This window comes from Procambarus clarkii, chromosome 43, assembly GCF_040958095.1.
Source record: "Procambarus clarkii isolate CNS0578487 chromosome 43, FALCON_Pclarkii_2.0, whole genome shotgun sequence".
In the NCBI taxonomy this organism is placed as follows: Eukaryota; Metazoa; Arthropoda; class Malacostraca; order Decapoda; family Cambaridae; genus Procambarus; species Procambarus clarkii.
Window position 1 is genome coordinate 35191642 of NC_091192.1, and position 16291 is coordinate 35207932.

The 16291-nt window shown below is 34.6% G+C and overlaps 1 protein-coding gene across 9 annotated transcripts in view; it reads right to left on the bottom strand.

Annotated features, from left to right (window-relative positions):
- Positions 1-16291, bottom strand: part of LOC123755955 (mucolipin-3) — a 54261-nt gene continuing 37970 nt past the window's right edge. For 4 of the 9 annotated variants that reach the window (XM_045738946.2, XM_045738947.2, XM_045738941.2 and 1 more), the window contains exons 2-16: positions 14273-14468; positions 13956-14055; positions 13413-13604; positions 12906-13059; positions 12311-12504; positions 11994-12110; positions 10978-11076; positions 10198-10347; positions 7962-7988; positions 7278-7325; positions 5932-6045; positions 5000-5122; positions 4401-4607; positions 3894-4039; positions 1-3275 (exon numbers count right to left, since the gene is read on the bottom strand). In XM_045738946.2, the coding sequence (XP_045594902.2) occupies positions 3230-3275; positions 3894-4039; positions 4401-4607; positions 5000-5122; positions 5932-6045; positions 7278-7325; positions 7962-7988; positions 10198-10347; positions 10978-11076; positions 11994-12110; positions 12311-12504; positions 12906-13059; positions 13413-13604; positions 13956-14055; positions 14273-14468 (1913 nt within the window). In that variant the 3' untranslated portion in view covers positions 1-3229. The remainder of the gene's footprint in view (positions 3276-3893; positions 4040-4400; positions 4608-4999; positions 5123-5931; positions 6046-7277; positions 7326-7961; positions 7989-10197; positions 10348-10977; positions 11077-11993; positions 12111-12310; positions 12505-12905; positions 13060-13412; positions 13605-13955; positions 14056-14272; positions 14469-16291) is intronic. The other 5 variants (XM_069300233.1, XM_045738944.2, XM_069300232.1 and 2 more) reach the window with 3 other exon arrangements.

The window sequence follows — 16291 nt, forward strand, 5'->3', positions numbered from 1 at the left end:
TAATATTTCATATATTTATGATTAAATAAATATTTACAAGATTTTTCTTTCAACCAAAAAAAAAATAACTTGTAAAGTGTTTAAGAAAAAGTTTCCTCTTGGCAGTGCAGAACAGAATTCTGGTAATGTCAACTTAAGAAAAACCTAAACAGATTACTGAAGACTACTTTTACGTAGTGGTAAAATAATTACAACTACTAATATTGTGAAACAAATTTTCAAGACTACACGTTACAAAATACTAATGAAACTTTGAAAGTAAATATAAGGACAATATAGTACTTGGACAAGGAGCTGGAATATAATGACAATGCCCAACCACGTGTTCCATTGGGAATCCAACGCTGACCTTGCAAGATACAAGACCTTCACTTCACTCACCAATCCCTATTTATTTATTAATTTCAAAACATCAAGCAAGTTCATTCTAGATTTAAATTGTATTTCAAATTAATTTACTGTGTAAATTGTCATTACTGGTCATTATCCCCAAATAGTTAGAGTTAGGCTATGGACCTAATGCCGCAACTGTTATTATTATGGGTTATTCAGCAATATTTTTTTTTTTGCATGTCAGAACTCAAATTGACTTTTATAATCCCTTTGGGTGCTCTATTTTAACAGCAACATGCTTGCAAAATTACAACGTCGACAACTTGTTCCAGTTACATAACGTTTGGTCATATTTTGCTATTACTTCCGACTCGTCTCTTGAGCCATTAAAAGGCATACCCCAGAAAAAACAAATTCTTTGGATAAAATGCAAGTGAAAATATAGTTTTGGCTACCATAGCCATTCCATTTATGTAAATTATAAATACTGTATACATATCCAACATGCGATAATGTGCTTAGCCTATTTAAAGACCTATAAATATAAAAATTATGTATATATAAATACATTTAGATTCATATAAAAATCATTGGATTACAATCTACTCATCAAATTTTATTTAAAAGCAACACTGAAAAGTTACTTAAAAAATTTAAACAAAGCATTAATTTAAAAAAATTCTGCATATTAAAGTGTACCTTCAAGTAAGTGTAACTACAAAATAGATCTAATCAAATTATAACACTAATCAATAGAAGAATATGCTGACTTGTACAGCACACAACAGAATCAATATCAGAGCATTGTATTTATAAGTGTATAAACTATTCATAATACCGATTATGTAGGCAGTGTGAGCCATGGCTAATGTTCTTTAAGCCGAGACAAAGGTCCATATCACTGAAGGATTCCTCGAGTCCATAAGACTTCTGTGGAATCAACACTGGTCACAATTATCCAATGCACACCAATAATTTACTCTAACTGGCATTTATATATTAACACAGTTTTGGAGTTAGGACACTTTGATACGTATGGCAAGATGAATTTATGAATTAATTTGTAATAACTATTATGCTACTTTGTTTAACTATATTACCATGTATGAAGAGAGGGCCAACACCATGTTGAATATCATCTCGACTCAAAACTGGTATTAGCATAAGCTGGGTGCATATATATATTAACCCGTACATATTCCGAAGCACTATATACACAATACATCTTGATATACAAAATACATTTATGATAAAACATACATAATACAGAAAAAAGTATCTTTTTTTTTAAAAAGAAAAGATTACCTAGAGGAAAAGATACTTAGCTCAAGTAAGCACATGCAGATCTAATAAATAAAAATACGCACATGAAATACATGTTGAGTCCACATGTGTTTTGATGCCGGGGGCAGATCATAACTCTCACAAAATGGGTACACCTTAAAATTGTCAAAACATTGGTCTACCCAAACCATCATCACAATATACAATAAGACCTTATAGCTGTCACAGTATAGGGGGAAGGCAAACCTTTGAAGTCACTATGGAAGCACTGTAACACTATAGCTTACTGCAACAAAAACCATTCAATTTGGTGTAAAAATGTACCAATAAATATTAGTTTAAAGTAAACGAAAATTAAAACTATTCCCGGTATCCAGCACGTATTCCAGTCATTTATATCGGAGAACACGTATCATTCATACTGTATAATATTGTTCAAATACATGTAACCACCACCTTAGTTCATTGAAAATGTAGTCATTTCTCAAACACAGCACAACACATGTAATTCATTGGTACCAACCTCACTTCATTAAATTTGCTCCTCTAACACCAGGCTCATTCAACAGAATAAATTGGACCATGAAAGAATTGTAAATCTTGGAAACATTTGGCCTTTAGTGTGAAATGACTCACTGCAGCTCTGAATTTGAAAATGTAAATACAAATGAGCAATTTCTACCAAGCCTTACTATGATTATTGTACATAGTGGTTATTAAATTCCATTCACGATCTTTCATCAAATAATTAATGCAGAAAACATCGAGAATTGGTCTCTTATGTGTTCGTACCTGTAACATCTATATGTAATACAATATTTTAAATGAAACTTTGGAAATATGCCATTTCTCAACAAACGGTACACTAGCGGTCACAAGTGCATTATAGCTGAAATTCAACCTCATATGACAGCTTAAGTAGCATCAGACCATCTAGTATTTATTCACTCTCAAATGTCCTGACAAAGTTTCTTAAAAACAGGGTTACCTCAATGCCCTCCCACATTTATGGGTAGGGAAATTAAATTAAAATACAAGTTAATGATTACAATCATTATTATTCAAATGCTATCACTACACAAGTCAAAGTTCTAATTTATTTTCCTTCTTTTAGAGAGAATTTAAATAGCTTACAGAAGCATTACAAAAATGAAGGGGTTTTTCATACCATTTTACAACTGGTTCACGAGTTTTACAATATCATACAAATTACCACTTCTTTATATCCATTTTATACTTTTAAAATAGTTTACCTATGGATTGACATGCCATTTTTCACAAGGCCAACAAAAGCTGTGTTTGAGAATGACATTGTGGATACAATTTACACACAGATCACTATTTGAAGTTATTCCAAATGTAAAATAACTGACTATGAAAGCACTCGCCATTTTTCTTCAAGCTTTGAGCTTTGATGTCACAAGACATTAAAATGTGGCAAGTGTTTTCAAGATTTATTAAATTCAGTACATGTGGCCTTATTGTATAATTTTTGTTAATTCAGTGAGAACATTTATGCAGTTATCTCCAGTAATTTATATTATATAACAATATTCTGATGAGATATAAAAATGATAAATTTACAACTGTTTTCACATTAAAATGCGCGCACTTAGGAGAGAAGAGCCTCGTACTCGGTGCCCCTCTGTCTTCTGCTCCTGCAAGAGAGAGAGAGAAACATCAGCCATTTGCATAATCTCTCAACAGCTAGTATACATAAACACAAAACACATGTGCAGAAATTTTGTTTTGCAAAGTTAACAAGAAAGTTGAAATAGATTAAATAAGAGGGGGGTAGCATAAAACACACAAGTAGGGACAAATGGGCAGTTTCTTTCACCTGATCCATCCACCTGAATCTGAAATATGATCCACCTGAATAGTAAATATGTAGCTGGGAATTAGACAGGTGCTATGGGCCACTTCCGGGAGACATGTGAATGTTACAAATGTATGTAGTAAATATAAGAGGTAAAAATTAATTGGTTACAGAGGAGGGGTCAAAGAGCTAATATAGCTCAATTCTGTAGTTACATATGGATAGAAAAGCAAGTAGGTAGTTGTCTTATTTTTTTTTTAGGGACCCGAGTTTTATTTTACTCAGCGTCATCCCTTCCTCTCATTGTAACTCAATTCTGTGACTACAGAATTGCTATATTAACTCTTGGCACATTAGGTAATATTAAAAAAAAGACATGGGGCTTTAATAAGGTCTGAATTATTTTTTAAAATAATTGACATTTAAATATACTGAACAGAGAAGCCAATATTCTTACTCTTGATCACAGCAGAAGAAAGAGTTGATAATATCATGAATGGTACGCTCTCCCTCATCTTGGAAAGCTGCACTTGTGGGTTCCTCTGTGCATTCATTAATGAATTTCATCAACCCAGATTCTGGGAACCCATCATCGTAGTAATTCTGGAAATTATTTTAATAATGAGTTCTATGATGATAGATATGCAAAATATTGTGTATAGCAAATTTCACAAGCTCCAGATTCTATAAAACCTATCTTAGTTATTCTGAGAAGAATTTTAATGGATAATACTGGATGATAATATTGGTCTAAGATATACAATATGGTTTACACAAAGGCTATCAAAACTTCCCATCTATAAAAAAAAGAAATGAATATAAATGTAATAATTACACATTTGCTGATAAAAATTCATCATAGATTTAAAGGCAAAATGACAGTTCTGCCTTTAAAAGTTTGAAGGCAGAACAAGCTAAATTGAGCTAAAGTTAAACAAAAACTGATAACGTGTACACTAAATACCTTAATGGTTTCATAGGCATCCATGATAATGGCAATAAATAGGCTTAGGATGACGTATATGAAGAGAGAAATAAACGAGTAGAAGTAGATGCGGGAGAACCACCACACCACCGGGTCCCTTCCAGACGTTGAAGAAAACGTTGCAAACATGTCATCTCCATTGATGAGAGAAAATAGACACTCCATTGTCGAAGAGAACGACTGAAACTGGAATTAAAAAATTAATCAAATCTTCATGTTAAGCTATTAAAATGATAAATTATATGTTCAATCCCCAACTGTCCAATTGGATGGGGTACCATTCCTTCCCTCTATTATATATAAATCTTTATCCCTACATCCCCAAGTGCAATAGTCATAATGGCTCAGTGCTCTACTGATAATTGCCTCACCCTAACCCATCAATATAATATTTCATTACCAAACAAGGCAGAATCAATATTTTTTCCAAAATTGTGCAGAAAATACACAAATTTGCTCTAAAAATTAAATCTTTGTTAGCATCCACACAATTTCAATTTAATAATTTAAACTAGACTCTGCATCAATGTCAATTTGACTTGGGTATGGACAATAAAATATTTTCATGTCAAACCTACCTTCAGATGATATGGACCCAGAACAAGCCAACCACATAAGCAGTACCCAGCAAACACCATCATCAGACATATAGAAAACCGCATCACATTAGGAATGGCCTTCTTCACAGTCAGGATTAGCACCTGAAACAAGAACAAAGGTTACATTCACATGGTACTTTTAATCAGAGCCAACACTGTCAATTATTAAATTTAGTTCTATATTCCCTGGAATGTCACTCAGTTTGCTATAGTCTTCTCTCGGCTATAGATTCTGACTGGAACTGAACAATTCAAATCAATCCTTGAAGGCAACACAAGGTACTGTATAGAAAGAATTTTTTTTTTGCTAGGGGGGGAATACATTACAAATGTTCACTAATTCGAAGCAAAACTTCACAAGTCAACACATTTTCTCGTTATGCCTTTGACCCATACTCTTGATAACAAATATCTACAAATTACTAATCATCCAAATCCTACAATAGATTGTACATTTATTCCAACATTAGACTTTGCTTTTGACATTTTAGCTCCTTACTGCAGATAGTACTCATGTTAAGTCAACTTCCACTTAATGCACACATTTCCTGCACAGGTAAGTTAACAAAAAATTTAACTTTGCTAACCCCCTGCCTCCCATTAAGCTCACAATTATATCCACATATACCTAATAATATTTTCATCGATCACACTATCTCTCTACCTAATCTTTATTTCTTCATTCCTACTACTGTATATATTTTAATTCCCTAACTGCATTCCATATTCTTAAACAATCGAAGTAGTTTTAAAAAACTTTCTATACGTTCTACTTCATAAATACTGTATATATTGCCATCTGAAAACATAGATGGATGAAAGATGAAGTTATATTTAGTACTGTACAGTACTGTATAGGCAACATAGAAAATAGTTGACAATTTCACAGTTGGAAATGCAAATATAATTACATTGTACGTCGCAAAGAATCCCAGGTATCTCAGGCACCCAAACCACACAAGTAGGTTACCGAGACCAAGGAACAGCGAGCAAACATTCCATGTGTCTAAGTAGCCTTCGTAACTCTGGAAAAGAAAAGATAATTTTAACACAAAATGTATGATGTGTAATGGAGTAAAACTGCATTTATATCCTTATTAACAGTGGGACATCAATTATAAATGAAAATCAACAAATGACACTTGGGTCAGTTTTAAATGAAGGCAGTGTCCTTCTTTTCACATTGATTTTAGTCTTTTGTTTTAATAACATCATCTTGGTGGCAAATATAGATGTGTCTAGTTCTATATCTAGTGTCTATATCTAGACACATCTAGTGTCTAGACACTAGCATGTCCCATTCTTCAAAATGCTTTTTTAACCATTGAAGTCACTTCAGTGGATTTTGCATTTAATGCAGCTGCTTTTGTTGGTTGAATGTTGAGTCTGAGTTCGTCAGGTAAGGTAAGGCTAAATCAGTCTATTTTTTCCATCTTGCTCTTTGAATTCTTTGTTGGAGAGTCAGAGTTGCTTCTGGAAGTTGAGTGGAACTGGCTCTTGAAGCAAATAGATTTCCTATTATGTCTGCTTCTTGCTCTGGATGTACATGGTGGGGAACAGGCGGAAATTTTCCGTTGGCCAAATCTATACATACAGTATTTTGATGTATACAGGTGAACATCACTACTAAATAATTTGGCATATTTTCTTGTAGGTAGATGCAAGTTTACCTGTACAAGCAGTGACCAGTCATCTACTCTGTTTTTTCTTCCATATCACATTGTAATCTTACCTATTATCTCCAATTATCTATTTTTTAAATCATTCTATTAGCCTTTTCTACTCCAATAACTTGTATATATTGCCTACTTTCTTGTCCCAGATTTACCATAAACTCCATAATTACTTTTATACCTCATTTGCAATAAATCAACTTTTTCTAAATATGAAGAAGCATATTGGTAAATTATTCATCAAGCAAAGATCTAAACATTATGAAGTCATAAAAAGGCTAAAATTCTCCTTTCTCAGAAGATCAACAATTTTGCAACACACCATGAGCAAGTAATTCATTCAGATTTTGTCCCCAATATTACTGTTCAAACTTATTACAAACATTAAAAATTAAATATAGATTTTAATAAAATACATCAGCAAAGAATACATTCATTTATGATATATTTAACTAAAACTAATAAATTCATGCAACATGTAATCAATCATTGTGCAAAGCCAAAGGACAATAAAACTTAAACGAGCAAAACCAACAGAACGACCACAATATACGGTGCAGAACACAATAGTAATTCAGACTTACCAACTGTATACTGCTTTTCACAAATTCAGTGTAGTTTGTGCGCAAAAACTACACCCGCCCATGCAAAAAGGAACAAACCATTATAAGCAGTAACTTCAGTAAGTGGTAGAAACCCTATCAGCAAAATTCATCTAATGGAGATGCATTTGTTTTCTTAAATGAAAGCAGGTAAGTACACTAAAGATATAAAGCAAGTTAGAAAACAAAACAAGCAGTTAAAACAATAGTCAAGAGAGAAACCAGGTAATTAGCAAACCAAAGCACAGCTGACTAGAGAAATGGCAGAGGAAGTGTGGGGAAGGGGGGAGGGGTCTGAAATTTGGCACTTCACTAAGCTCCATTTATACCAATTTTATATTAATTTGGCATACTGTGCATGTAAGTAATAAACAACTGGCATATATGGAATAAAAATATAGTAATAAAATACTGTATTTAGAAAGTACCAAACCAAAAGTAACAACCAAAAAAATATGGGGCATTAAACCTAAACTCTGATGGAATATCAGAATATGATCAAAGGCTTATAGAGCCTTAGGCCTTGCAATGGAAACTGAAATCTGCACATTTGCTAAAGGTTTCCTCCGCTGTCCAAAACTACTACACCACACTTTCATAAGGAAATTATCTGTGACTAGTGTTACAAATATTAAGCACTTGTTGTGGGATACATGTAGCACCTACCCGTGCCTCCTCCTCCTCAAGTAAAATCTGAAGGAGATAAGGAATAACATTCAGTTATCTCTGTACTCCAAATTGAATATAATATGGGTAAAAGAAGAAGAAATCTACATGCTTGCAATCAAAAGAATCGCATTAAAAAAAAAAAAAAATTCAAGTTCATATATATAATTCTATGTTTTAAACATATAACTTTATACTAGTGCTTTGAGTCAGTGATTGTTTTTTGCAATCTATTACACTCATTGCACTATTACAAAATAGTGCAGTTTCAATAACAGCGATTGAATTACCTAGGTCCTAGGTAGGTAGAACGAGGGAGGATCTAGGTCTGGGCTCAATTTCAGGTTTTTTACACAAAGCTTAAGCTGCCTTGTCTATATCATCATACCAACTCAGTACCTACATGGTACCGAGTTGGTATCCATACAAAATGAGATTTTGAAACGCTTGCCGTCAATTATGTTAATAATGGACGTTACAACATTCCAAGTATCTATTTTGCACGTTGGGTTTTCAAGTGCTTGAGGACTAAATTGCAGAAAATCACTTCTGTAACACTTCAGTGTTTCGATAGCTAGCCAGCGTAAGCACAGTACTCATACGGTCGTAAATTATTCATAAAAGAATCAATTGTGTAAAGTGTTGTTGCTTTGAGATGAACTCATTTTTAAATGAACAAATCCACGAGGGCAGTGACCCGTGATGAGGATTCGAACCTGCGCCCAAGAGCATCCCAGACGCTGCCTTAATCGACTGAGTTGAGAGATGGTTTTGATGCATCACGCAATTGTGAAGTGCATGCATCTGTGTGTAGTGAACTCATTTTTTATTACTCATTTTGCTGATGTGTGTGTATGATACTTGTATTAGAGGGTACATATACAGTATAGTGGAATATTTGTTAGAATATTGCATACAACAGGAATATGAGGTTGGCAAAAGTTCTACCAAAGTGTAATCTGTTTTGCCAATCTGCAAAATAGATTACAGGTTGTTCTTGTTACGGACAAATGTGGTCCAAGTAGTACTGGCTACTTAAACTGTACTGGCGATTTTCTCAACCTTTGCACAGGTCATGTTTGGCTACACAATTCTTTCACATATGATGGGGAGTTTCAGCTCTTACCCGAGGGCGATTCTTGTGCATCCGGGGCTTGTGCTCCAAGATTTATCTTCATGGCTTCATTTTGAATGGTTTCTAATGCTTTCAGCTAAGTGCTAAGAAGATTTATAAGGTGCAGGATATGGTAGTCAACTAGGGACCTAATGAACATTATGTAGAACATTCTGCCTTATTTATCATTAATATATAGACTTGCTTATCAGCAAGCATTTTCAGAGGTTTTAGTTTTAAAGCTGAAGGTGCAATTTGCTTCCAATTTCACTATTAATACTAAGAAAATCAACTGAAGCCCCGATGAGGATTCGAACCTGCACACTGAGTACTCCCCACAAGCATGCACCCTAAACAACTGCCATGACCACTGGGTACTTGGGTGTACAAGTTCAAATCCTCATCATGGTTCAACTGCCTTTCTCATCGATACATCATGTTAATGCGATTTCTTTACGCACTATTAATACTCATGACGAGGGATTTGTATTGAATTCGGGTTTCAATGTGACTATCACTGACAATGGGGTTGGTGGGTTTTTCTCTGCATCGCAGATGACAGCCTCAGTGGCTTGAGTTGATAGGTAAGTTATCATTTTATGCATAGCAGATGTGCCCAATTCAAAGTATTATAACTTCGTATTGGTATTTTTTATTTTATTTGATATTTAGATCTTACTGCGTATAATAGTATTATAAATACTATTCACACCCTTATAAATGACTGAAGTAGTTCTGATACTTAAAAAAACCCTAATCTGTGTAAATACATCATAAAAAAAAGAAGCCAAAATGAGGACTGTGTTAAAATCAGCTTGGAGATCAAGAAAGGATACACGATTCCTTTCCGTGAAAGGACGGCTTGCTTACAGAAATGCAGTTTTACGTGGTCTACAATGCTCTGCTATATATAGTGCATGATCATGCATGGACTTCAGGCATGAGTCACAAAAGGAATGCTGTCCTCTATTCTTAGGTCTAGCCACTTAGCACCTACTGCATTTGCAATCACACATCCTTAACAAAATTATATAATTTAGCATCTTATAAATACAGTATACCAACTATAAAGTGAAGCAAGAGAATATGCGGCAGTAAACTACCAGTAAGACTAATACCCACCTTGCTCTCTAGGCCAATCTTCAGGAATGATCCAATGATGATTAATATGTCATTGATACAAATCAGCACATACCACAGATTGACAAACTCCAATTTCTCGGTCAGAATTAGTTCCCTACTACGGTGCTCTCGGAAATATTCAGTTGTGCACTGAAAGAATATACATAGTATTTTATTAAACAAAAAAGGTACAAATTAATAGTAATTAGTCTGAATGCAGGATATGGCTTAAGAGATATGCCAGCAATATCCACCTCTTTTCAGTGTCCCTCAGTAAATGCAGCAAATTTAGAAATAGTAATTTAAAGTTCTAAAGATGGAGTGGTATTAAACAAGCCTAAAACATCTTGTAAAGTAGCAGAGGTGACCTGCCACAGCAGATGTGGGACAGTCGGTAGTGAAGAGTAATGGGGTAGAGAAACAGAATATTAATAATGAGCAGAATGATAGAGTCAATCTCATGATGCCCTGCTTGTTATATTTAAACATGTTAATGATTATCATATATGATGAGTTTGATTGCAAACTGCCTTGCTTACTAAATTGAGATATGGAATAGAAAACACCATTTTGTACAACCCCTGCTGAGGTTATGTACATATAAAGTATTAATAAACTCTTGGTAGAAAATTGTCCCAAAAACGGCTAGAGATTTGAAGCCCGATTAAAATTTTAAGCGACTGAAAAATATGACAATTTTGGCACAAAACACATTACATCAATATGATAAAATATATTTAGCAGCCATAAACATTCTAATATAGATAACACGTTACTAACTTTTCGGAGGAGCTGTGCTCGATAGATAGCCCTGATGCACATAGTCAGCGAGGTGATGCATATGGCGATGGTGGTAATGTTGATCACTGACCTCCACACCTTCACGGAAAACATAACAAACATATTAAGAATAATTATAAAAGTTTTCTAAAACTTGTTATATAGGTAATATTCCAAACACAAAATGTAGGCAATATTCCAATACACTGCTTTGGCACGTCATTTTTTTTTTTTAACACACAAGACTGGATTGACCATGAAGCATTTTGGAAGGTTTTAAATATACAGTACAGTATATGCGGGATAAATTCCTGCTATTTAAACATGTCTGTATAGTGAAAAGGAATTGCATATGATAATGAAACCACACATCAAAAGATGGAGAAAAATGACATTTCAGGTCAGTCCTGGACCATTATTAAATTGTGTGAGAGGAAGAGAGGATGTTGTTTTATATTCAGCTCCTCAGAACAAAATGTTCCAAGTAGCATGGACTATGATGAGCCCGTAGTGGACTTGCCTGCTTGTTCCGGAAGAGAGGAAGAAACAGGCAAATAAATAAGGAAAGAGTGAGGCGAGGAGCAGGTAAGAGAAGGTAATTTCAAAAAGGTAAGAGTAAGGTAAAAGGTAAGAATAGGGTAAAAGGTGTTGACCTTTCTCTTGATCTGATCTCTTGATTGAAGAGACAGCAATGTTTCGGTCCGTCCTGAACCATTATCAAGTTGATTGTGATAAGAATAAAAGGTACGAATGGGCTAGGGCAAGAATAAGAGGAAGGTAAGAAAAAGAAAAAGGTGAAGGGGGGTAAAATCTATTTTCATGTTTGTTTCAACATGAAGTAGAAAAAATCTTTAACATGAAGATTTAAAAAAAATTGGAATTATTCAAATTTTCCATAGACCATTACTGAATCACCTTCTAGTGTGTGGTCTGGTCAAATGCAATATTAAAATTACAAATGCCCATTATTTAAAAAACTTACAAATGATCACACATTGTAAAATAAATGCACCTACTTCAAGTGTTTTTGCCTCAGAGACCACGTGCACTGATCCATCACATTCTAATACACGAGCGCCCACTTGCAAATCCACAACCATTTGCCCATCATGGTCACGATTGCTGAACACAATCTAGAAAAAATTATACTTTATACATTTGTAATTTTTAGAAATGAAAAACCAAAGCAGATAATGAATGTTGATTAAGGGGATAAAAGCCCTAAGCATAACAATTACTATCATTATCTTTATGTAGTGTTCAACAGGTTCAAATATTAAATCACATCAGAAACTTATTTAAGGTGCCTTTCTGGCCACCTCCCTTTACTCACCCTGCTTGTCATCTCATAACATTCTGGGGTATCAAACGGCAAGTTGACCCTCAGCTTGACTGTCTTCAATACAAAATTCAAGTCTGCACCCAGGAGGATGTTAAAATCCAATGTAAAGTTGTTGTCTATCAGGAAAGTCTTCATTGACCACTCTGTTTTATTGGTCTCTGATAGTAATGGGATACTTATACAGGCTGCCAGGAAAAAAAAAAAATTGTTTAATTTCATTTTTATGACCTCAACAGGTAAAAGCACTAACCTATAAACAAACTATGAACAAATCTACAAGAACCGTGACGAGGGTTCGAACCTGCGACCGAGAGCATACCAGACGCTGCTTTAATCGACTGCGCTACGACATGGTAAAAGAATTGCAACCAGAAGTTGCAATGCAGTGTCTGGGATGCTCTCGGTTCAGGGTTTGAACCCTCGTCACGGCCCTTGTGGACTTGTTCATTTGATGCATCACACTATTGTGATTTCTGTGTGTAATTCAAGAAAGAATAAAGCTCTCTTCAGTATCTACCCTTAAAAATGCAAAATTTTACAGTAAATGCTGCTCAAGAAAAATAAACAAATAAAAACTTTAACTTACATCTGGTGGTATTATCATCAAGAACATACGAGTTATTGTTAAAAAATGCCTTGCCACTTCGGTAATGTGTGGCACAGAAGTAAGGCAACACAATGCTTCCATTCTGGTACTTATAGGCATATGCTCCTATGGCGTCTTTCTCAACATTATTATACTGAAAATATGAAACAATAACATCAAATCAGGCTAAGACACTTAAAGGCTACTTAAAAAATGAATTCCCCTATATGTATTAGATAAATAAGCCCAGATTAACACAAAGGAATGTTGCTGAATGTGTACAGCATGTGAAATCAATGAAATCATGAGAACGTGATATGACAAAATATTGAAGGCGTTCAGGGATGCAGGTTCAGTCCTACTGTACCTCCAATATTTTCAAATGTATCTCAATCGTTAATCATAATTATGTATAGTACAAACAAATTTAGTGTTAGAATAATAACCCTACATAATATACATCCAAATTTCAAATGGAATACAGTACACTTCAAAAATCATGCTCACCATGAGTACGGCATAATCTAAGTAGCCAAAGAACTCAGATTTTTTATAAACGGCTAATGCACCATCAGCTGGTGGATATGCTTGAATTTCTCTGGAAGAGTCCCAGCCTTGGAGGAACAAGTGTGAAAATGAGATCTTTGTGTCCCAAAGAAAGTTGACGTGATTGTAGCGTTGATGGGCAAAGAGACACAACTGAAACAGATATGCACATTAGTGATTGCCAGAGACCAGTTGGTAATTAAAAAAATTAAAACTGATAAATCATTAATAAATTCACTTGCTGGTACATTTAAATTACCAGCAATTTCTTTTAAAGCAATTTCATCTAATATATTAATTGATCTACATTTAACATTTGCAACAGAATACAGAAAGTAGCATACTGTATACACATTGTTTAAAAATATGCAGCCTTTCACATTTGGAGCTGTACGATTTATGATTTATGTTATCAATACATTTACTAGGCATTTTAGCAACTTGACCAAGCATGAGAAACTTGGTTGGTAATGTGATTAAATGGGATAAATACAAAGTACTCACCTGTACTGTAACAATAATAATTTTAATTATTTGTAACAAAAGCTTCCATGGGAATCGTCGTCGAGCATGCCATTTCTGCATAGGGTTCATAAAGAAGAATCTGTGGAAGATTAATTCTTTGTTTTACAGTGCTGAACACATTATTAGTGTTGGGTATTCTATACCAGAGAGCAGTATCCTATGGAGAATTTTTTTTACTCTATGTACTGTCTACGCAAATATTCATTTATATGCACAAAAAATTATTAAAAATAATAAATAAGACAATTATATTACATGCTATAGTACAGTGCAGTTAATCATAGTATTGTCCTTACTTGAGTCTGCGTCTCATCCTTTCAGCAGTTATATCAGTGTTGAAGAGTCCTGTTGTAGAGCCAGTACTAGTGGTGGATCCAACGCTGTTTACGCTGGATGTAATTGACCCATAGTGCGAGACGCCATTGCGCTCGGCTGTTGTCACTTTGATTTCAGGTACAGCTTGGCCTAATGCCTGTGCCATCTTCTCCAGCTCTAGAAATCAAAATACACTATTACAATAACGATTGGACATAAAATGACCAATCCTTACTGAAAACAACTTCCATAAATGTCAATGACATTTTGCAATCAGCACACATTCCACTCCAGTCACATTCACAACATCCTGACTGAATATTAACAGAGATGAGCAATGACTAGCTGGCTGGCTGTGAATATTGCTTACTATGTGCCAATGTCTGAAAAATCAACATATCTGAGAATAAATGTTGAAAATAAATCCAAAATATATACACAGTGTAGTATGATGGAATCAAACCCATAACTCTAATCATCTCTGGCACACATTATTTATTCAAAGATTCATTATCATACTGTGGGTGTGATTCATTATGTGAATCTACTGTATCTGTATTATTTGTGCAATACAGGTACAGCAACACCTCAGCTTATGAATACCCCTATTTACGAACTTTTTGGGTTACAAGCCAAATTTCTTTGTAAAATCCGAATCGAGTTACGATCTTTGCCTCGGGTAACGTAGTTTGTTGATAGGTACACATAGAAATCGCAATAGCATGATGCATCAAATGAACAAATTCACAAGAGCCGTGACGAGGATTCGAACCGACGTCCAAGAGCATCCCAGACGCTGCCTTAATCGACTGAGAATCCTTAATCAACCGAGTCGGTTCGAATCCTCGTCACGGCCCTTGTGGATTTATTCATTTGTTGGTACAGGGTATGTGTATAGCCGACAGAATTTCAGTGTTTTTCAGATTTTTGGGTATTTGAACATAAAAGTAATTATTTATATATAAGCACTGAGCCACAACCAGGTTCTAGTGGTACTCCTGCAAAACATAGGAGAGAGAGTACCTGAGAGAGTACCCAAAGTCATCACTGCCTGATGTTATAATGACTTCCCTTTCCAAACACCACAAACACCTCTTCTTCCCCCCTCCCCTCCTCACTGTCTTCCATATGGAAACAAAGTCATCAATAAAGGTAAGCAATAACTTGTACATACCTTAGTACTGTATTAAAGATTTGGGTAAATTAGGTATAAAATTTGATTTTATAATTTTATAAATGTAAACTTTTATAGTTAACTTTACTCTATTTACTTTACTATTTACTTTATCTTTAACTTTATAAAAGTTAATACTTTTGGGAGTGTGGAATGGATTATTGACCAGACCACACACTAGAAAGTGAAGGGATGGCGACGTTTCGGTCCGTCCTGGACCATTCTCAAGTCCTTGAGAATTGGACTTGAGAATGGTCCAGGACAGACCGAAATGTCGTTGTCCCATCACTTTCTAGTGTGTGGTCAGGTCAACATACTTCAGCCACGTTATTGTGACTCATCGCCTGCACGTGGAATGGATTAATTCAATTTACATTATTTCTTATGGGAAAATTTGCTTCAGTTTATGAGTTTTGGGTTATGAACCGTCTCTGGGAATGAATTAAATTCGTAAGGTACCACTGTACATGTAATTCCACATTTAATACTATAAATAAGTACTATATCATATTTGCAGAGAATTATAACCTAGCTTAACTCTCAAAGATGTAATATGCACAACAAAAACACAAAATGAGTGATGCACCATGGACACTTATGGATGATGGATCACTTATATTCAGGATACTGGGTGTACTTATATTCAAGAAATGCACAAAGAATCTCATTCATATTTTCTCTTACTGTGACTTAAATACAAATGAGAAATACAGTTTCCTACTTGTTCACGAATATGTGATATGCAGCAAAAACTACCCAACATAAGAGTGCAACCATTCCATTCTCCAATATAATGTCACCTGAAAGCTGATGTTCTCGTCTTGAT